This window comes from Hipposideros armiger, unplaced genomic scaffold, assembly GCF_001890085.2.
Source record: "Hipposideros armiger isolate ML-2016 unplaced genomic scaffold, ASM189008v1 scaffold_287, whole genome shotgun sequence".
In the NCBI taxonomy this organism is placed as follows: Eukaryota; Metazoa; Chordata; class Mammalia; order Chiroptera; family Hipposideridae; genus Hipposideros; species Hipposideros armiger.
The window spans coordinates 1,417,434-1,440,759 of NW_017731637.1; the positions used below are offsets into that span (position 1 = coordinate 1,417,434).

The 23,326-nt window shown below is 34.1% G+C and overlaps 1 protein-coding gene across 9 annotated transcripts in view; it reads right to left on the reverse strand.

The window, feature by feature from the left end:
* ZC3H13 (zinc finger CCCH-type containing 13) overlaps nucleotides 1–23,326 on the reverse strand; it is a 102,834-nt gene that overhangs the window by 58,751 nt on the left and 20,757 nt on the right. For all 9 annotated transcript variants that reach the window (XM_019658699.1, XM_019658691.1, XM_019658698.1 and 6 more), the window contains 3 exons: nucleotides 14,320–14,428; nucleotides 4,875–5,014; nucleotides 4,117–4,277 (listed from right to left, as the gene is read on the reverse strand). In XM_019658699.1, the coding sequence (XP_019514244.1) occupies nucleotides 4,117–4,277; nucleotides 4,875–5,014; nucleotides 14,320–14,428 (410 nt within the window). The remainder of the gene's footprint in view (nucleotides 1–4,116; nucleotides 4,278–4,874; nucleotides 5,015–14,319; nucleotides 14,429–23,326) is intronic.

The following is a 23,326-nucleotide window of genomic DNA, read 5'->3' on the forward strand; positions in this document are numbered from 1 at the left end:
ACCATCAGCTGCTCTCATCACGTTAATGCAATATCCTCTCAAATTGTACTAAAAATATGAATTATTTAAATTTGTTTCTGTTTTCTGCAACACTGAGTGTTCTGTCTGGTACTGAGTTAAGCAGCCCCTTCTTTTCATATATCTGGTTAAATTTTTACTAGCTACTCATTTCACTATCTATTGATTTTTATAAATGATGACCTGAGCCTAAATCCTAGAGCTTACTTCCTGTGACCTTGAGTTCTCTAAGCCCACGATTCCTTAGTTTTAAAAGGTAACAGTATCTTCCTCAAATTGCTGATGAAATTTAAAAGAGATAATAGTACAAAAGCAGCTGACTTATGGTAGCCATTCAGAAAATTTAGTTCTCTGTCTTTTATTCCTATTTCTGATTATCATAGACTGGGTTAACTACCTAGCAAGTCAGAAATTACTAAATTATGAACAAATCTATTTTCCATCTTTGTCTTCTGCCAAGAACTGTATTAGCCACACATCTCATTGCATATTTATGAGATGATTCAAATATTTTATGTATCTAACAGATAAGTGATAAATGTCTGCATTTCTAAATATTTTTCCACTTATGAAAATGAAAATCTAATCAATACTTGTAATCTATATCAAAAATTATTTTAAAAACCACTTTGAAGATAAAGTAATAGATGAATTCTTGATACAGCTGTATTTTCACATTACTTTTGTCCTGGGCACAATGTTGAACCACGCTGTTGGACTCTTTTGAAATCAGTTATGGCCAAATGACCAAGTTCAGGTCAAAAAAATGTGAATGGAAGTGATGTACATCACTTACAGGCCTAACGAATAAAAGACTCATACTCCAGTCATTCCAATTAATTGTTTTCTTTGCACATTCCATTTTTTGGTGTCCTCAAAACCCTAAGAAAGTAGAGCCACGGTCAGAAGGAGCCTAAGTTATTGAATCTCCATGTATAGGTATCTCCATGTATAGGAGAGCAACCTGTTAATCAGAAACACCAATTTTGAATTCACTTCAGTGAGAAAATAAACTTCTGTGTATTCAACTCACATTTTGGGACTAAACTATTATAACAACCAGAATTATCCAAATACACTCACTAAAGTACACAATTTCTTCATATTACGATAAAAAATATAGGTGATTGGAAAACACAGTTATGTTACAGATATAGTAATACCTTGGTTTGCAAGCATAATTTGTTCCAGAAACAAACTACTCATATTGCAAGACATCGCTCATTCACGTTAAAATGTATTAGAAATGTTTGCTCGTCTTGCGGAAGACTCACAAATCACGTCACTTGCAATCCAAGGTTTTACTGTATAGGGTTTTGAAGTGTCTTCCAACTGCATGTGGCCAAAATTGGTTTTGTGCCTTCTGAAGTCAGTAAGACCTTTCAACATTTTTAAAGTCAATCAATCATTCTTTAGTGGCACAGAGCCCACTTCCTATTTGTAGCATAGAGCTCAATTATCTACTTCTACCATTTTTAGATTCTCTCTCTCCCCCCCAAAACACTACTTCTTTTGAACAGCTTTTGACATGCTCCACACATCTTTGTACAAAGAGCTATAAAGAAAATTTTATTTAATAAAAACTAAGAAATAATGTAGATGGCCAGAACAGATAATACATTTGCTGATTCTAAGCCACACTATATCTCACACATCAGCACAAAACTTACTATAAGGCTATATTTCACAATGAATGTCAAAGAAAACTGCTAGGGGCTGGCCAAGTGGCTCAGTTGGTTAAGAGCTGTAGCAGTGCGAGCTCTGAGCAACAGGGTTGCCGGTTCGATTCCCGGCCCAAGCTGAGCTGCCAACAGGTGGCAGGATGGCTCAGCTAAAAAACAAACAAACAAAAAACCCTGCCAGCTCTCAGGAACAAGTGTGAGTTTTGTCTGTAATTATCTCTGCCTCCTCAATATGACAACTATGTAAGACCAAGGAGTTTGTTTGTCTGACTATCACCTCAGATGACTTACTGGCATTGGCTATAATACTCCATTGAATTTTATCTGAAATTCTAATCCTTAGTTATTGCTTATCATGTCTTCAAACAGTTTATAGTATGATCCAGAAATGAAACTAAAAATTGATCCGATACACTAGGTAATGTAAACTGCATGGCTAAAGAAATGCTGTACTCAATTCAATGTTTTCTTTCTAACTTTCATGTACTGTTTTTCCGGTCCTTCTGTTTTGATCATTAAATTAATGGTGCATCTTAAAGTCAACAACATCATAGAATATAGGAAATATCATAGCTAAATCAATGTACTTATTCATTTTAAATAATCATCAAAAGGTAAGTTACTAATAAAGCAGAAAGAGAAAACTATATGAAAAAGAATAGGATGAAACTAACCCCTCATCTAACTAGTTATCAAAACTGTCTATGAAGAGATTAAATTTCAAAGATTTGGATAATCTTTGGAAAGAAAAAGAAAATGAAAAAAGGTATTTCTGGTATGCTGTTCTGGGGGAAAGTGAATGGAATTGAAGGCAAGTTCATTAATTGGTTAGCCAAGTGGAAATAGAGCAACTGGAGGTGAATCCTACCACTTCATAGTTCAACTTCTTCCATATCTCTTATAATATTTACTCAGTCCCAGGAGCAAAGGAGAGGATCAAGTCAACTTTACAGAGTGTCTTATTAAAATGCAAAGCTCTATGTAAAGAGGTGCTGTAGGAAGATAGAATAATGAAACATCAAGATCCCAATCTTCCAGTACCTAAATTTAATAGAAGTTGTAAAACATGTATGTCAGAGCTAAAATATAATGCAAACAGCAATTAATATTAAGGGGGGTATAAATAAAATTTGATACACACACAAAGGGAACAAAAATTATGTTCAGTAAGGAGAAATGGGGAAACAATAGAAAAGATGGAATTTGAGCTAGACACTGAAGGACTGAAGGTGGAAGAGTGTAGGATGGAGACTGGACAAAAATATAGCAAGACTGAAAGATTTAAGTATGAATCTCATTCTAAAAAATTTCAATTTCACTCCAGAGAATGGAAAACTACTGAGTTTTTTAATGGCATAATATATTAACTGGAATTGTTCTCTTAAGATTTCTTACAACATCTGTAAAATAAGTGGGTTGGAATGGCTGAATGAAAATGTTTATATGTGTGGGGAGTGGACACCAGATAAAGTCAATATATTTAGGACGATATAATAATCTAGGCAAAAGAGTCTGAAATAGGGTTAAAGCCTCTAGAAACTAGGAGAAAGGAGTCAAATATGAGTTTCATTATGGGTTCAAATAAACAAGGTTTGCCAACTGGTCAAAACTTGGGAAGAGGTTTTCATTTAGCTTTTTTCTTAAATAAAATTAATGTATATACTTAAAATTTAAATAGTAGAGTCACATTAAATGAAAAAATGTTCCTGCCTTATTCTCAGTCCTTCAATGTAATAATATTTAATCATTTCTATTTTTATTTCTTCAATTGGTTACTACAATAATTCTAAATAATGTATTAGTGCTATGTAGATACTATAAAGAATTTACTCTCTTGATCACATACACAAAGAGAAAAGAATTCAGTTCATTGTGTATAACATTTAATAGCTAAAAACTAAAAACAACTTAAATGTTCATCAACTAAAAAGTGGACAAATATATAGCATAAATACTAAAATAAAAGAACTAATTGTATATACATCAATATAGATGAATGTAAAAAAATGTAAACTGAAAAAAGCAATTGCACTAGGAAAGTTATATTTGTATTAACATTCAACAGATGATGAAAATACTCTATATATTGCAAATTAATACATATTATAAAAGTATAAAGACATATGCACAAGTGTAAAAAACAAATTCAAGAGGGAAAAACCGGGAATGTATCAGTTATGTTTCATTTCTTAAAAAATAAAAAGCCCTGAAGCATACATAGATGTGACACACTTATGTTTTATTTTTCTAATTCCCTTTTAAATGGAAACTTTTCACTTTTTTTTTTAGAAGAAAAAAGCTTATATTAAATACTGAATGTATTAAAAGTACTGTTCTGTAATCTACTAAGTAATTCTTTTGAATACCACTTCAGAGAAAGCTAGTTCTTTCTGGCACTATTTATCACCCTACTGACCTCTGCTGGTCCAACAATGGAGAGGATACTGCAGTTGTCTTCCTGTCCTTCTTGCTAGTTGAAGATGACAATTTAGGGCTTGATTTTCGCTTTGGAGATTTGCTAGACTTTCTTAGAGAAGGAGATGGAGACAATTTTGATCTAATCACTTCTGGTGAAACCTTTCAAAAGAATTCAATAAGTCAATTCTGAAACTCCTCCAAACGTGGCTGTTTTAATCAGGCAACAAAGCATGTGCGCATGTCTTTTTAAATCATACCAAACTTCAGATGAAATATTAACTGTTATCATAGTCATATATTGATATTAGTCTGACTTCTGAACCTGTGCTTTTAACCAATATGCTAGTTAACTGCTCTAAATAACACTAATACCAATAAAATGAACTAGTTATGAAATTTCAAAATCTCAAAAAATCACAAATTACATTCAAATAAATTATCTCTCTCTACTCTTTAGAAAAACAAGTATTCTAGTAATAGCATGGCTCTAAAAACAGACATATGTAGATTCAAATCCCAATTTACATTAGCTGGTGACTCTAGGCAACAGACCCTGAGTTTTGTTACCTGTTCAATAGGAAAAAATTTCCCGTATCTAGTAATGTGAAGATTAAACGATTAACATATATAAAGTGATTGAGGTATAGCAACTTGACCAGTGTATCAGTATCCTAATACAATTTCAGATGTAGCAAGCAGCTAGCTAATGAGTTCTCTGATCAATATCCATATTGATGTTAATTAACAATAGCATACCTCTTTTTTAATAATAATTTCTTCTCTCTTCTCCATGTTTTCTTGTTCCAGTTTCATTAATTCCCTCTGTATCTTCTGACGCTTCATTTCCAATGACAATTCATGAACATAATCATAATTAATATCTCCATTGTCAGAATCTTTAAAATAAAAATTTCATTGCTTGTCAGAAACTATTATAATTACCTATACCAAAAACTAGAGAATCTTTTCAGCTAACTTTTATATAAATTAAAATGGTAGTCTTTTATTAGACTAACATACTTCTAAAAGTATCAGATAAAAAATAAAAACAAAAACACATATTGTTTTTATAAAGGATTAAAATCAATATGACTGATTTCTTTATGAAAAGCCAAACATTTTTAAGGTTCCTGGGTTTTCTAGGAGTGATTTGGGGTTGTTGGGTGTAGGGTTTTTAGTTAGGAGATGAATTTTTAAAAGATAAAATTAAAGGCCGGTTATTAATTCTAAGCATTAAAGATACCAAAGCCTTCAATATTATATGACGCATATAATATGAATCATCACCTCTTGATTTTCTTAAACATTCATTAGTATCAAATAAAGGTTACACTAGGTGTGCAACATTGCTTCCATAGTTTTGTTTTTATTAGTGATATAAGTGGTTTGTATCTAAAGTTAAGCAATTTTAATACTAATATGTACATGAGCAATTTTTGAAGGATCTGCAACATTTTCATTACAATTGATTTGTACTAGTCCCTTAAATTAGAACTGTTCATCTCCTCAGTGGATGTGATACCATGCCTCTATTTCATCTTTTCCAATGACAAGAAAGTGAAAGTTGGTTAAAGAAAAAAAAAATGAATGAATGAAAGGTGTGCAGGACTATTTTATTATAACACATGGAAGTTTTCAGTGGCTACTAGTAATGCCACCCAATATCTCACACCCTCATTTGCTATAAATGCCAAGAAGCCTGGGGGTGGGAATTTCACTGACTTCTAACACCTGACCATGTTGGACTTGACCTATTATAAACCGAGGTGCTTTCTCAAACTATACTTTTAGCATTTAAGATCACCATTTCTTAACTTGAAGTAAAGAAATACAACGAAGGACTAAAAAACAACAAAGATAAGTAGTCCTATTTGCTAAAAGCACAAGAAAACGGACATCACTGTCATGTATAGGTAAAATACATTAGAACATCAACTATCCATTCACGCTTGGGGACTGAAAGGGTAGACACATATATATTTCTTATGTGTGTGACTAAACTTGATTACTCATCTAATATTGGAATATGATGACTATTTCTCAGTACATATATAAACTAGACTAACTCACGCTTTTCAATCAGAAAGCAATTATTAAAGGGCATATAGCTTTTACTAGATAAAATAGCTAGAGATACTGAATTTAATTAATGAATAATGGCTATCTCTAATTACTACTTTACACCCCAGTAAACATTTACATTAGTAAATAATAGGGCTCAAAGACAGTTTGATTGTGTTCTTAAATTATTAACAGATGGATGCAATTCCATAAACAAATACTAAAGGTAAAATAAAGAGTAATTAATTGAGAAGAATGATTTACAGTACATTTAAAGATATTATCAATAATTCTCTGCCCATCAAAAAACTGCTATCTGGAAATATCACTAATACAGAATACATACAAGAAATGAGAAACTGGTTTTCAGATTTCAATCCCCAACCACCCGAAGAAGGGGGCAGGGCTGAGCAGTTAAAATGTACTTCAGGAGGCCAGCCAAGTGGCTCAGTTGGTTAAGAGCTCGCTCAAGAGTTTGAGCTCTGAGCAACAGCGGTTCGTCGAGTCCTGGCCCGAGCTGAGCAGCTGCTGAGCTGCCAACAGGTGGCAGGATGGCTCAGTTAAAAAAAAAAAAAATGTACATCAAAGTCAATGTACAGCAGCTAATATATTCTGCTTAGAGGAAATGCTCTCAAGTATTTACTCAGAAACTACTTGTTATTATTTTATGTATATCTCAAAAGAAACATGTTTACCTAATCTATAAGGGATAGGTAACAAAGTAGGCGCACTGCAAGTAACTTTCCCGACCAAAAACAAAAAATCAGAGTGAAAACACAGGATGTAACTCAAAAACTAGATACTGAAACCATTTAATAAATTTTAAAAAGTCTTTCATGTATCTTACAGCTTGAGGCTATCATTACAATTGCCTTATAAAAACTCGTTCACATACATGATTCTAAATCATCAGAAAATTAACTATAATTAGAATGGCAAATTTAAGACAGTAAAGATTTTTAATACTATGTAACAAAATATCATGCAATACATAAAAAAGGTTGACATTTTTTACATATAAAAATTCTTACTCATTAAAAAGAAGAATGGACAAAGGACATAAATAGGCAACCAACAAAGAGAAAAATGCAAATGGTAAATATGACATTTTCATGAATTAAAGAGCCATTTTTTTCTGACATGCTGTTTAGCAATTCATTTATTTATTTTTTCCATCCTTCCATTTTATTACTTCAGGTTGATAGTGAACCATAAGCAATACAAACAACTTCCCTATTTTAGGCATCGTTTATTTTTATTTATTTTAAAAATATATTTTATTTTTCAATTACACTTGTCATACAATATTATATCAGTTTCAGGAGTACAACATAGTGATTAGACATTTATATACCTTAAGTGATCACCACAGTAAATGTAGTATACATCTGACACCATACAGTTATTACAAGATAATTGACTATATTCCTTAAGCTACACTTTACATCCCCATGACTATTTTGTAACTACCAATTTGTACTTCTTAATCCCTTCTCCTTATTCATTCCCTTTCCATCCTGCAACTATCAAAATGTTCTCTTGTTATAGCTTTTGTTTCAAGTCTATTTTGTCTGTCATAAGCACTGCTACCTCAACTTTTCTGTTCATTTCCATTTTCATCCCTTTACTTTTAGTATGTGCGTGTTTTTCAACCTGATGTGAGTCTCTTGTAGGCAGGATATATAAGGATCTTGTTTTCTTATCCATTCAGCCACCGTGTCTTTTTTTTTTTTAAGATTTTTATTGGGGAATTGGGGGATGGGAACAGTGCTGGGAAATTGGGGAAAGGGGAACAGACAAGTTGCTGTCCTTTTGTTTTTCAGTCTAGTTGTGGAGGACGCTGCTTCACTGGCCCAAGTTGGCACCATCATTGCGCTCTTCCTGGGTGAGGCAGATCAGTCACCGGCTTCTGGACAACCGCTCACTGCGGCTGCTGGCTGCTCACGCTGGCTGCTGGCTACACACGGTAGCCCATGGCAACCCACTGCCACAGGGGCCGCAGCCTCGCCGTCGCCGGCGACTCATGGCAGCCAAGCTCCAGGTTGAGTTGTTGTTCAGCATCTTAGCTGTAGAGGGCAGTGTCACTGGCCCTCATATGTGGGATCCAAACCAGGGCCCTCTGGTGTCCCAAGCCAGCTCTTAACCATCGCGCCACTCGGCCGGCCCTACTCCACCATTTTAAATGGAAGGCTTAAAGAGCCATGTTTTTTTTCCTAACTGTAATATTAGGCAAAGATACATATAAAAGGCATGTTCATTCTATGCTGGTAGCAATGTAAATGTGGCCATATGGGTTAAAGCCTTAAGAATCTTCATACCCTTTAATGTAACAATTTTACTTCTAGTAATACTATATGCAAACAATCATACATACATAAAATACATGTATAAGGATTAAGTACTTCCTTTTATCTTTAATGTATACATTCTCACTATTAAAGTCTTAAATAATTCTTAAGTACACACAGTAAAAATATGAAATTCCTTTATGCTCTTCCCACTGCCATCCTTACTCCTGTGATTACACTGTTAATAGTTTAGTTTTATAAGCACAAAACTAAGTCTTTATATTAATACTCATTAAAACTATGGGAGTAATACCATACAAACTGCCCTATTGAAAGGTCTTTCCATGTCATAGAGATCAACCACCTTCATTTTAAGATCTGCAAAGAATTTCATGATATGAGCATATCATAATTTATTTAACCAGTTTCCTTCTGACAAACAATACAGGTACAGTAATACCTTGGTTTGCGAGCATAATTCTTTCCGGAAACAAACTACTCATATTGCAAGATGTCACCGTTTACCACATTAAAATGTATTAGAAATGCTTGTCTTGTGGAACACTCGCAAACCAAGTTACTTGCAACTAAAGGTTTTACTGTATTTCGATGTTATAAAAAAAGACTTCAGTGAACATTTTGATATATACCTTGGTTCACAAGTGCAAGTATTTCCTTAAGACAGATTTCTCAAACTAGATTTGCTGGGTTGAGGATAAGTATAATTTTTATTTTTAATATGCCTGATTGCACTCCCAGTTTTAAATGTAAACTCCCACTTAACAATATCAGTATTTTTCAATTCTGCTAATCTGATGGGTAAAAATGTCATTTCTTTATTTCCTTTGCCATTTTACTGTAGTAAGCCTGACCACTTACTAGCCATTTCTATTTCCTCTAAAATTATATATCCTTGGGCCGGCCGAGTGCGTGTTGGTTAAGAGCTGGATTGGGATTCCAGAGAGCCCCGATTCGGATCCACATGAGGGCCAGTGATACTGCCCTCTACAGCTAAGATGCTGAACAATAGTTCAACCTGAAGCTGAGTTGCTGTGAGTCACCGGCGACGGCGTAGGCTGCAGCCCCTGCTGCAGTGGGTTACCATGGGCTACTGTGTGTAGCCAGCAGCCAGCGTGAGCAGCCAGCAGCCGCTGTGAGCGGCCGTCTAGAAGCCGGCGACTGATTTGTCTCACCCAGGAAGAGCGCAAATGATGGTGCCAACTTGGGCCAGTGAAGCAGCGTCCTCCACAACTAGACTGAAGAACAAAAGGACAGCAACTTGTCTGTTCCCCCTTCCCCCAATTCCCCCAGCAATGTTCCCATCCCCCCATTCCCCAATAAAAATCTTTAAAAAAAAACGAACAAAAAAACCCAAAAACAATTATATATCCAATTTTTGGGTATTTTTGCCCATTTTTCAACTGAGCTATCTTTTACTTATATATGTGTAGAAGCTCATTACATGTTTATATAGTGTTTTCATATACGCTTACACATGTTACACATGTCATGTATTTTCTTATAGTGATCTATTTTAAATTTGTATTTAGTTATACAGAAAATTTTAATCTTTATGTAATTAAATCATTTATGGCTTCTGAGTTTTATGCCTTATATTATTAGTAGGATGTATATACCTCCAAGATTACTAAGATATGTTCATACATTTTCTCTGTTACTGCAATGATACTTTTGCTTTTTATTTTACTGCATTGGTCTTTATGGTAAACAAAGAAAAGAAGTTTAAGAAACCAGATAAAAAACACAGACTTGGGGTAGAAGGCTAGAAATATAGGCAGCAATCAGAAAATGAAAAGTTTTATAGGTACAATAAGAATTTGTACTTGATCTTAAAGGCAACGGGAAATCAGACAATTTTAAACGGGGGAATGAAATGAACCAATTTTTTCTTTTAAAAGCTCACTTCACACTGCAGATTATACAATGATCAATAAATGTCCATTTATTCATTAGTCATTAGGGAAACATGCACTAAAACCACAATAAGATACCACTACATAACCTCCAGATTGGCTAAGATGAAAAAGGCAAAAAGTGCCATGTGGGTAATGACAACTATTTTTGATTCGATATTATCTACTAAAGGTGAACATGTGCAAACACCACGCCCCAACAATCCTACTCCTAGGTATAAACTCAAAAGAAACGGGTACAATTACCAAAAGATATGATTAAGAATAGTAATAGCACCTTATTAATAATAGCCCCAAACTGAAAATTACTCAAATGTTTGTCAATAGAATGGATAAATTATGGTGTATTCATACAGTGAAACACTATATAACAATAAAAATTAATGAACTACAAACTGTGCACTAAACAATATGGTTTAATATCACAAACATACTGTAAACAAAAGAAACTAAACAAAAAATACATGCTGTAGATTCCATTTATATGGAGCTCAAAAACAGACAAAACTAATTAATGGTGGTCGAAATCAAGATAGTACTTTTGAGAGGTAGGGGTTGGAAGTAGTGACTAGAAAGGAACATAAGGGGGCTTATGGGATACTAGTAATTTTCTATTTACTGATTTGGGTGCTGGTTATACAAACTTGTTCTGTTTGTAAAAATTCAATGTACACATGATTCGTGTCTCACAAATGCACAGTATTATATTTTAGTAAAAAATATTTTTTTAAAAATTATTCTGGCCTTCAAGTGAACAACGAATTAGGAGATGGCTAACCTCAAGGCATATCGTTATTTTTGGTAAACTGTATTTATAGGCAATAAACAATCATCTCAAGAACTAGAATATTAGTAGTAATTTTAGAGAAACAGATGGTTCTGAAAGACATTCAGTAGGTAGAAAAGTCAGAACTCTACAAGTTCTGGATTGAGGGGAAGGAGTATCAACAATAACTGAAGCTTTTGCGCACCTAGTAGGAAAGTGGTGCTCTTAAGATATAGAACTCAGATGGAAAAATCGAGTTGGAAGATGCCTCAGTTGAGAGCTCCACATACTGAGGTCATTAATATATAGATGTTAATGATTTTATCTGGAAGGAAAAGTTCAAAATGAGAAAAGAAGGCTTAGCAAAGGGAGAACAACCAAAGTCTTAGATGCCACTTCTAGAGACAAGTGGTTCTCAAGAGTGGTCTGAGGACTCCTGGGGGCCCCTGAGACAATTTTAGGAATCCCAGGAGATACAAAGTATTTTTATAATACTATATTATTTGCCTGGTTAACTCATTCTCCCATGGGTTTTTCCAGAAGTCACATGGTATGTGATACCATTAACAGGCTGAAGGCAGAGGCAGATATGAAAATCTAGGTGTCTTCTATTAAGTGAGACATTAAAAAGATTTGCAAATACTTATAAAACACTGTCACCTCTCACAATTTTTATTTTTGCTTTTCAAAGCATAGTTATTTTCCATAAAAGTATATGTTAGGTTTATTATTGTCATTGTTCAATGAATTAATAAATAATTTAAATTTTTCCAGATTGAATTTCTAATATGGTAATTATTGCGACATATAATCCACAAAGACCAAAGCTCTTTGGGGTCCTTAAAAAGAGTGAGAAGACCAAAAAGTTTTGAGATATACTAGTACAGACCAATTTCTTCTATGTATAGTTAAAACTGCTATTCACTTTGAACCGCTATTTAGATTACAAATACAGAAGGTAAGTCTATGAAACCAGTTCAGTGTAACTATCTGGGGATAGAGGTAACTGTCTAACTCCATGCATCAATATTGTTTCAAACAGATATGTTTAAACCACAGAGATACACAATGATCAAAACTTGTCAGTTTTAATCAACAGAAAACAAATAGCCATGTGATATAAGTAAAACCATTATAAGACATTTACTCAGCTTTCAAAAGAATTTCATATATGAAAGGCTCTTGTAGTAAAAATCACTTTGGAGATGCTAGTCTAGCATAAAGCCTTGGCAATCAACACTTAAAGAACATCACACAAGCAGTTTCTATATTAGACCAAAGGGCTTGAACAGAAAGACAGAAAACCTGAAGAGTGATAGATGGAAGCCAAACGGAAAAGTATTTCAAGAAAATACAGGCTCTCAGATGTGTCATATGCTGTAGAAAGGTTACAGAAGAAGGAGACAAGGTCTCCATTTATTTAGCAAAGGGAGTTATCAGGGAACTTGAAGAGCAGTTTTAGTGAAGACTGAATATGTATGAGGTGAAAAAGTAGAGATAGTAAGGTACAGAACTCTTAAGAATTTACTTGTAAAAGTGGGGACAAGCAGTGAGATGGCAAAAAGTAACATGGGGAGAAGTAAAAATGTATCAAGATGGATATTAAAGATATAAAAGAGCATGTATAATAAATGAACAAGATTGCAAAGGTGGGAGAAAATCAGATCCAGACTATAGGGGAATATAACTTCAGATACAGCAGGAGGGGGACCTCTTATACAGATTGAAAAGGGAATAAACAGTGTGAATAAAAAACTAGTTTGTAGGTGAAGTTGAGGGACTTTGTGGATGAAGACTGCTATCAACTCTATAGTAAATAGCAGGCAAGACAAATGAAGAGATTGAAGATTTAAGGAGAGGTTTTGAAAAAGCTACTATGAAGACAAGGCGAAAACTGATGCTTTTCTGAACCTTTTGAATTTTCAACAATAAGCATGCATTATTTTACTGGGAAAGAAGAAATTTTTATTTTTAAAGACGGGAAGTATCCAATACATTTCAGAATGTTTTTTTATTCAAAAATAATTAAAATGAAAAGAATGTTGGGTACGTTAAGATTAACCTCTTACTATTTAGGAAAAGTTAGCTATCCAATCTTGAACAGTCAAGGTTTGTAATCTTTATATTAACTAATTAATCAATTACAGTGGACCATTACAGCTGCCTTTACTGGTATTTTGTAAGAGGTATTAGACTGGCTTATGAGATTCCAATGAACTAACCATAGGGGAGTTTCCTATTTGTTCTTAGAAGCAACTTTTCAACAGACAACACTGTCCAAAGATGTAATGGATTTCCTTAAAAAGTACTGATGTTCAAATTATTGGAGAGGCATTTAGGGTGTGATTCAAGTACTGGCCTATAAGTTTTCAGAGAATGTTCCTAAATATATTAGTAAATATTTTAGGCTTGTAGGCTCTTGGCTGTCACAGTAATTAACTCATCTACAATAGCTCAAAAGCAGCCACAGAAAATAGGTAATCAAGTGTGCACAGCTGTGTTCTAATAAAACTTTATTTGCAAAAACAGGTGGCTGGCCCACAAGCTATAATTTGATAAACACTTGGTCTCAGATTTATGCTTACTGCTGGAAGTTGCTTAAATCCTTAAACTGTAGTTTTGTCATATATAAGTAGAGTAGCAGCAAAACTACTAGGAATTAATGAGTAATTATATAAATATTAATACAGCACACCCAACATGTTCAACAAATTTGAGTTCCCTTTCTCTATTTTTGGTAGTGTAAGGCTATAGTGCTCAGCTTCAAGGTGATAGAGGTGGAGAACAGAGAACGTTCACTATGTAAAAAATAAATGCTTATTTGTTAAGATAATGATTCAAAAATGAGTTTGCTAATTTTTCATAAACAAATTCCAGGTCTCAATTATCATCTGATTTGGATTTCTTCTGAAAGATGAAAGTCAACAATTTCTTGGAAATAATTTTCCCAAGTCCTTAAAATTTTAAATCTTACTTATTTTCTGCCTTTGTTCTGCTACTATATGCCATTTTCTGTTTTATAACTCAATAAGGTAAAAGAAACAAGTCAATAACAGATCACAGCTGAAAAATGTTTTGAAACCCACAAAAAGTCTGCAAAATGAATAATCAATAAATTGACCACATAAATGAAGGTTTTTTTTGAAACTCACCATCTCTATTAGTTTCCCATTCTACATTTTCTTCTTCACTTTCTGGAGTTCTCTCCTTAGTGATTTTTATGTCTTCCTTTTCCCTATGTCTCCCTCTTGATGATTCTTTCTAAAAAATACATACATACATACAAATTATATTTTTTTAAATTATGAGATTATTGTAATACAAAATATTTCTAACTTCATTCAACTGTGTTGTTATGAAACATTCAATTGTTTCATTAAAGAATCAATTTTGCAAATAACCACTTATCCACTAAGTAGGGGAAATGACAAGTTGTAGTGTAGCACCACAGTAAACAGACCAAACTACATCTATTTTACTAGAAATCAGCGATCTGGTAAATGTAAAAAGTAACTAAGATTTTAAAATGTATATGATACAAATCTAACACTTCAATAAGAATTTAATAGTATATTATGCACTAAGTTTCTATGTGAAAATCACAGGGGAAGAGTTTAAAATGGATAAAATACAAAAGGGTTTGTCAGTGACTATATTAAAAAATTACTTAAAAAGGGCTCCACTGTCAGAGTAGACTCAAAAATAACTGCTGATCTAAGAGTTGTCATACATGGATATAATAACATTTTCTACACACCTAAAGATAAATCCAAACTCAATAATTTTACAAATGCCTTCAAAAAAGAGACTTTCCCTCCTCTGATGAAACCAAAATGGTAGCTAAAATAGTTAGAAATTGCTGCTTGTATTACACCTAAAAAACAGGTTTTACACATCATTCCAGGTGAAACTGCAGCCTGTAGACAAAACAGGACAACAGTATTTCAGCTTATAAAATTTAATTAACTATCTCACTAAATAACAGAAAGACTCCACACCACATTTTACTAAGTGGTAAGAAAATAAAGTAACCACTGTCATATGATTGTTATCTTTTATTAAAACTTTAAATTCTGACTATGAAAGGTACTAACACACAAGGACAATAAGTGCTAAGAGTTCTTTATGGGCATTACCATACATAAAATTTGGCTGCTTAAAACACAAATTAATTTCTCTTTAAAATGTTCTTTTAAAAAAAATAGTATATAACTCCCTTTAAAGTTTAGGTATGGGGCCGTCCGAGTGGCGCGTTGGTTAAGAGCTGGCTTGGGATGCCAGAGGGCCCCCGTTCGGATCCCACATATGAGGGCCAGTGACACTGCCCTCTACAGCTAAGATGCTGAACAACAGCTCAACCTGGAGGCATAGGCTGCAGCCCCTGTGGCAGTGGGTTGCCATGGGCTACCATGTGTAGCCAGCAGCCAGCGTGAGCGGCCCTGAAGCCGCTGTGAGTGGCCGTCCAGAAGCCTGCAACTGATGTGCCTCGCCTGGGAAGAGTGTAATGATGGTGCCAACTTGAGCCAGTGAAGCAATGTCCTTCACAGCTAGACTGAAGAACAAAATGACAGCAACTTGTCTGTTCCCCTTCCCCCAATTCCCAAATAAAAATCTTAAAAAAAAAAAAAAAAAAAGTTTAGGTATGAAGTCATGTTGCAAGTATTAATTGCTAAATGACATATATAGTTGCTGGTAAGACAACAGAGGGTGGTGACATGCATCATTAGAAGATTAGACAAAGGAAGAACCAGACATGAAAAAAAACGGTAAAAGGTCAAAAAAAGAAAGAAAGAGCTCCTATTAATACATAAGACAGAAGAAAAAGAAGGTAACACAGTCTATTTTTATTCTTAAAGTATATTCTGTGGAATACCAGTGGAAAACTATTCCATATCCCATGCAACTTCTGAATGTTCTATGGATTAAACCCACTATAAATATCTGTTTACTTTATAAAAAAATTTTATAGGACGTTATCTCCAAATTATTCAATATATTGTTTTTTGTCTACTTAAAAGTATGTGTAATATCCAACTAAATTTCATTGAAAAGGGTGTCTTAGCAGTAATGTTTATACTAAAAAACAAAACACTCTGCGAATTTATAACAGCATTTTAAACAGATTTAGAACTAGAAATGTAATAATCTCAATAAATTTTGCTAATAATTCATGTAAATATTTCCTATTTACTTTATATATTGAAATTACGTAATTTTTGAGTTGACTATTGTTTTTCTTTTTTTTTTAGATTTTATTGGGGAATTGGGGGAAGGAGAACAGACAAGTTGTCGTCCTTTTGTTCTTCAGTCTAGTTGTGGAGGACATTGCTTCACTGGCCCAAGTTGGCACCATCATTGCGCTCTTCCCACGTGAGGCAGATCAGTCACCGGCCTCTGGACGGCCGCTCATGCTGGCTGCCGGCCACACACGGTAGCTCACGCCAACCCACTGCCACAGGGGCTGCAGCCTACGCCGTCACCAGTGACTCACGGCAGCCCAGCTCCAGGTCGAGCTGTTGTTCAGCATCTTAGCTGTAGAGGGCAGTGTCACTGGCCCCCATGTGGGATCCAAACCGGGGCCCTGCTGCTCAGAGATGGCGTCCCAAGCCAGCTCTTAACCAACGCGCCACTCGCCCGGCCCCTTGACTATTGTTTTTCAATATGACACTGACACTATCTCCAGACCACAAATATCTTCTACTAGTAACTACTAAAGACTGAATGCAAGCTTCAATAAGTGGTGGAATTTCAAGTTAGGAGATATGCTTTTTTATAATACTTTGTCACTATACCACCTCAAATCATAACATAGGAAACTATTTTGATAACAGTAAGAAGGCTCAGGTCAGTTAAAAAATGTTGTATTTCCTCATTTCTCCACTTCAACAGTATATAACTTGTTTAGGCTTTATTGTCAAATGAAGTTATTTCCACCTTTCTCTTATCATATTCAAATAAACAGGCTCTGATAGTACTTGTCCCCTGTAGTACGGCATGGTCCGTTCTTTCACCTTCCTATATTTCCTGAACAGTATGGTTTATCATCTTACTTCTTTTAAATGTAAACATTAATTAGAAGTACAACCATTTAATTACTTTATTATGTGTTCTAAATCAGTCATCCTAAAAGATGTACATGTTGAAACATTTGTTAAAGAACCATAATGTTTTAGCCAGTACTCTTGGGAGAAGATATTTTGAGAATTCAGATTTTTTTTTGGATTTCCAAGTATATTAAGTAACACTGCCAGTAGGTTCTGGACCAGCAACCTGTGATCAAACATACTAATATTTTTGCAGCAAAACATATGAATTCATCAACTGGGTAAACACTATCATTAGCTTTCTGTCAATTAAGATCAGGTTTTGCTGACAAGTTAAGTCTATGCCTAACTTAGGAAAAATGTATGATTTTAAAAGTTTTTATATTTCAGAAATACAATAAATGATTATGGAGTTTTACTTTAAAATCACTTTCACTTTATTTCTACTTTATAGCACATTCACACCCATTTATTTCTTAAACACTGCATGTATGGGCAGACTATATTAATTATGAATTTTATTTTTAGATAATAAGGAGGCATTTCCAAGAATTTGATCTAAAAAGAAGTGTTGAGGCCAAAAGAGTTGAAAACCAATATAATAACTGGATTAGCAACTAGAATAAAAAAAATGTTAGGCATCTTTGTAATTAATATAATCCAACCTCCTACTCAACGTAGAAAATCTTTTGTTAAATATTGTATAGTTATAGAAGTCCTTTGTTAGAAGAATTTTAGGGAAAATTTTTTCTCCCAAAGTCTCCACTGATTGCTTTTCACTGTTATACCCCTTTACTCCACTGTGAGTGTTCTAATTATTAGAAAATTCTTTCTTACACTGATCACAACTTTCTTATATCTCTCCAAATTTTCTACGGATTAGAACTAGTTCTGACCTCTGGAATCGTGCAAAACAAATCTACCACTTCTTCCACATGATAGCCCTTTAGATATTTGAATGCTGTTACTAAATGTCTTCAGTATCTTCATATACCAGGCCAAGACACTCCCATTGATCAGTCATTAATATTTCATGGTTTTCACACCCCTCATCACTCTGACATCTTCTCTGGACATACTAATTTGCCAGTGTGCTGCAATAAAATGTAACTAAAATTAATCTAGTCTTCCCAGAGCAGCATAGAGTATATAACTTCCACATCCCCTGGTGTAGAATTGAAATTATATGTGTACTAATGAAGTCTGGCTTGGTTTTTGAAGGAAGGAGTTTTGGTGGAGTTTAAACAAACTATAATCTTATAAACTATAAATTCAAACCACAATCTCACATAAAACGAAGTCTAGAAAATAGGGTGAACTTCAGGGCTGGGTGGTTCAGGAACAAACTAAAATCATGAGAGACCAAATTTTCTTATTGTTTTTTTCCTTTCTCACAGCTCTGCTATTCCTAATGTTGACCTCACATTAAGGCATATTTCTTTTACCACAATATCAAGCAATCTAGGTTCCCCCACTGTGCCTCTCTCCTATCACAAAATAAGAATTCTTTCCTTCAGTCTGAGTAAGCCCACATGGCCACATCTAAATTCATACTTTACTTAGTCCTGGTTCCTGAATCAACTGAATTGGCAAAGAGAACAAGATTATTATGACTAGATTACAGTAATAGGAGCCCAGCTGCTAATCTGGGGTCAAGGTTCTAAACCACAATGCAGCTACAAAATGAAAAGATAATGGAATGGATTCTGGGGATTTCATAGTAATTTACACTACACCTTTGACACGACACTTCACTTCTTCCAAGAACAATGCCACATTTTTGACAACTGCACAGGTCAAAACAAAACAGACTTTCCAACCTAGTAAACATTTTCTCTATTCACCTTTACATTTCAGGAGAATCTCATGTCATTTTCCACTCTCCTTTTAGACACTATTTAGTGAAGGTCTCCTGGTAGTCACCTATGCCAGCGGTTCTCAACCTTTCACAGGGGTCGCCTAAAACCATCGGAAAACACATATTTTCGATGGTCTTAGGAACCGAGACACCGCTCCTCTATCTGTCTCCAGGCCCACATGCAGATATACCCACATACGAGTACGCGGCGACCCCTGTACAAGAGTCGTTCCACCCCCAAAGGGGTCGCAACCCACAGGTTGAGAACCGCTGCTCTATGCTATACTAGTACAATTGATATTTTGTGACTAAAATCAAGTCTATGTTTATCCCTAGTACAAGTTTCTGCTTGATAATGACTGGGAGGAGAATTAATATGTATTAGATGGAGACAAAAAAAATGGGATGGGAAAAAAAAAAATCTACTTAAACCACCTCTTCAATTTATCCTATATAATCTCACCTCTTAAAATAGATTTTCTTACATCTTTCCAAAATGACTTGATGAAACTTCCTTTGAGATTAATAGATAAAAATTGTCTCAGAGCATGTAGTCAAAGAATGACTCAATTATTTAAATACCAACAAAGTTCTCCATTATTACTATATTCATTTTAAAACATCTATATAAATTTGTCTAATACTAGCCTAAAGCTGTTATCATTCATAATTCCCTATTGTAGTAAAGAATATGAAGTTTTTAAACACTCAATGTTTACACAAAGGGTTTTTGTTTTTCTTCACTGTCATTATTTTTAAAAATTTATGATTCCAAATCATACTGCTATAAAAATATACTTAGTTTCACAGGACAAAAATATATTATCAAAGAATTTGTAACTTTTCTTTCAGCAGTACTAGAATTAAATTTTTTTCAATTATACTTGATATTAAATATTATATTAGTTTCAGGTGTACAACATAGTGCTTAGACATTTATATAACTTAAGAAGTGATCCCCCCTTTAAGTCTAGTACCCACCTGGCAGCATACGTACTTATTACAATGTTATTGACTATCATTCCTATGCTGTACTTTACATCCCCATGACTATTTTGTAACTGCCAATTTGTACTTCTTAATCCTTTCCACTTTTCAACCAGCCCTCCAACACCCCTTTCATCTGGTCACCATCAGTTAGTTCTCTATAAGGATGAGTCTGTTTTGTTTCTTCGGTTATTTTGTTTTTAGATTCCACCCATAACTGAAATCATATGGTATTTGTCTTTATCTGACTTATTTCATGTAGCATAACACCCTCAATGTGCATCCCTGTTGTTGCAGATAGTAAGATGTCATCCCTTTTTATGGCTAAGTAATGTTACATTGTATATATGTATATCTTTATCCAATCATCTATTGATGGGCATTTAAGTTGCTTCCGTATCTTGGCTACTGGAAAAAATGCCGTAATGAACATAGGGACGCATGTATTTTTCCAAATTATAGTGTTTTCGATTTCTTCAGATAGATACTCAGAAATGAAATTCCTGGGTCAAAAAGTTCTATTTTTAATTTTTTGAAAAATTTTCATACTGTTTTCCATAGTGGCTATACCAATTTGCATTCCCACCAAGAGTTCATGGAGGGTTCCCTTTTCTCCGCTTCTTGGCCAACACTTGCTGTTTGTCCATTTCTTAATGATAGCCATTCTCACAGTTGGAAGGTGGTATCTTATTGAGGTTTTAATTTGTATTTCTCTGATTAATGATGTTGAGCATTTTATCATATGTCTATTGGCAATCTGTATGTCCTCTTTGGAGAAATGTCTATTCAGGTCCTCTGACCATATTTGTTCTTTTGGTGCTAAGTTGTATGAGTTCTTCACAAATTTTGAATATTAACCCCTTATCAGATGTATCACTGACAAGTATCTCTTCTCCCATTCGGTAAGTTTTCGTTTTGTTGAGGGTTTTCAAAAACTTTTAGTTACATGTAGTCCAATTTGTTTATTTTTTCTTTCATTTCCCGTGCCTAGGGAGATAGATCCAAAAAAATATTACTAAGAACAATGCCAAAGGGTTTACTGCCTATGTTTCCTTCCAAGAGTTTTACGGTTTCAGGTCTTAAATTTAAGTCTTTTATCCTCTTTGAGTTTATTCTTGTATGTGATATAAGAAAGTGGTCTAGTTTCAATTTTTTGCATATATCAGTCCAGTTTTCCCAACGCCATTTATTGAAGAGAATGTCTTTATCCCAAATGTATATTCTTTCCTCTTTTGTCATAGATTAAATGACCACACAAGTGTGGGGTTTACCTCTGGGTTCTCTATTCTGTTTCATTGGCCTGTGTCTGTTTTAATGCTAGTACCATACCTTTTTGATTATTATGGCACTGTAGCATAGTTTGATATCAGGTAGCATGATACCTCCAACTTTGTTCCTTCTCAAGACTGTTGTGGCTATTCAGGATCTTTTGTGGTTCCATATAAACTTTAGAATGATTTGTTCCTGGTCTGTGAAAAATGCCATTGGTATTTTGAGAGGGATTTCATTAAATCTATAGATTGCTTTGGGTAGTATGAAAAATTTAATGATGGTATTCCTATCCATGAGCATGGTATATGCTTCCATTTATTTGTATCATCTCTAATTTCTCTCTTCGGTGCTTTATAATTTTCTGAGCACACGTCTTTTATCTCCTTGATTAAATTTATTTCTATTTTTGGATGCAATTGTAAATGGGATTGTTTTCTTAATTTTTTATTCTGACAGTTCATTATTGGTATATAAAAATGCAACTGATTTCTGAATATTAATTTTTATATCCTGCTACTTTACTGAATTCATTTATGAGTTCTAGTAGTTTTTGTGGTGGAATCTTTAGGGTTCCCTATATATAGTAATCATGTCATCTGCAAATAATGATAGTTTTACTTTTTCCCTTTCCAATCTGGATGCCTTTTATTTCTTTTTCTTGTCTGATTGCTATAGTTAGGACTTTCAATGCTATGTTGAATAAAAGTGGTGAAAGTGGACGGCCTTGTCTTGTCCCTGATCTTAAGGAAAATGCTTTTTAGCTTTTCACCATTGAGTATGATGTCAGCTGCAGGTTAGTAAAATATAGCCTTTGTTATGCTGAGGTATATTCCCTCTATTCCCACTTTACTGAGAGTTCTTACTATAAATGGATGCTGAATTTTGTCAAATGGTTTTTCTGCATCTACTGACACGATTATATGATTTCTATTTTACATTTTATGTGATATATCACATTAATTGATTTGCAGATATTAAACCAACCTTACATCTCAGAAATAAATCCCACTTGATAATGGTGTATGACCTTTTTACTGTATTGCTTAATTTGGTTTGCTAATATTTTGTTGAGATTTTTGCGTCTATGCTCATCAGGGAAATCGACCCATAGTTTTCTTTTCCTGTAATGTTATTGTCTGGTTTTGGTATAAGAGTAATGTTGGCCCTGTAAAATGAGCTTGGGGGCCTTTCCTCCTCTTTAATTATTTTGAATAGTTTGAGAAGAACAGGTGTTAAGTTCTTTGAGTGTTTAGTAAAACTCACCTATGATGCCATCTGGTCCAGGACTTTTATTTATTGAGAGTTTTTTGACTACTGATTCAATTTTGTTAAGTTACTGGGGTATTCAGATTTTGTTTCTTCTTGATTCAATCTTGGAAGATTGTATGTTTCTAGGAATTTATTTCTTCCAGATTGCTCAATTTGTTGGTATATAATTGTTTTGAGTATTTTCTTACAATCCTTTGTATTTCTGTGCTTTCAGCTGTCGCTTCTCCTCTTACATTCTGATTTTATTTACGTGGGTCCTCTCTCTTTTTTCCTTGATTAGTCTTGTTAAAGATTTATCAATCCTGTTTATGTTTTCAAAGTACCAGCTCTTGTTCTCATTCACCTTTTGTATTTTTTCTCTAGACTTTATATAATTTATTTCTGCTCTGATCTTTCTTATTTTCTTCCTTCTACTTACTTTGGGTTTTGTTCTTATTTTTTTAGTTCCTTTAAGTGTAAGGTTAGTATTTTTATTTCAGATTTTTCTTGTTTCTTGAAGGCCTGTACTGCTCTGAATTTCCCTCTTAGAACTGTTTTTGCTGTGTTCCATAGATTTGAGGTTGTTTTGTTTTCATTTTCATTTGTCTCAAGGTATCTTTTGATTGTTTCCTTGATTTCATTAACCCATTCACTGTTTAATACCATGTTATTTTGACTTCATGTGTTTGTCCGTTTTCCAGTTTTCTTCTAATTGTTTTCTAGCTTCATACCACTGTGATGAGAATGAGC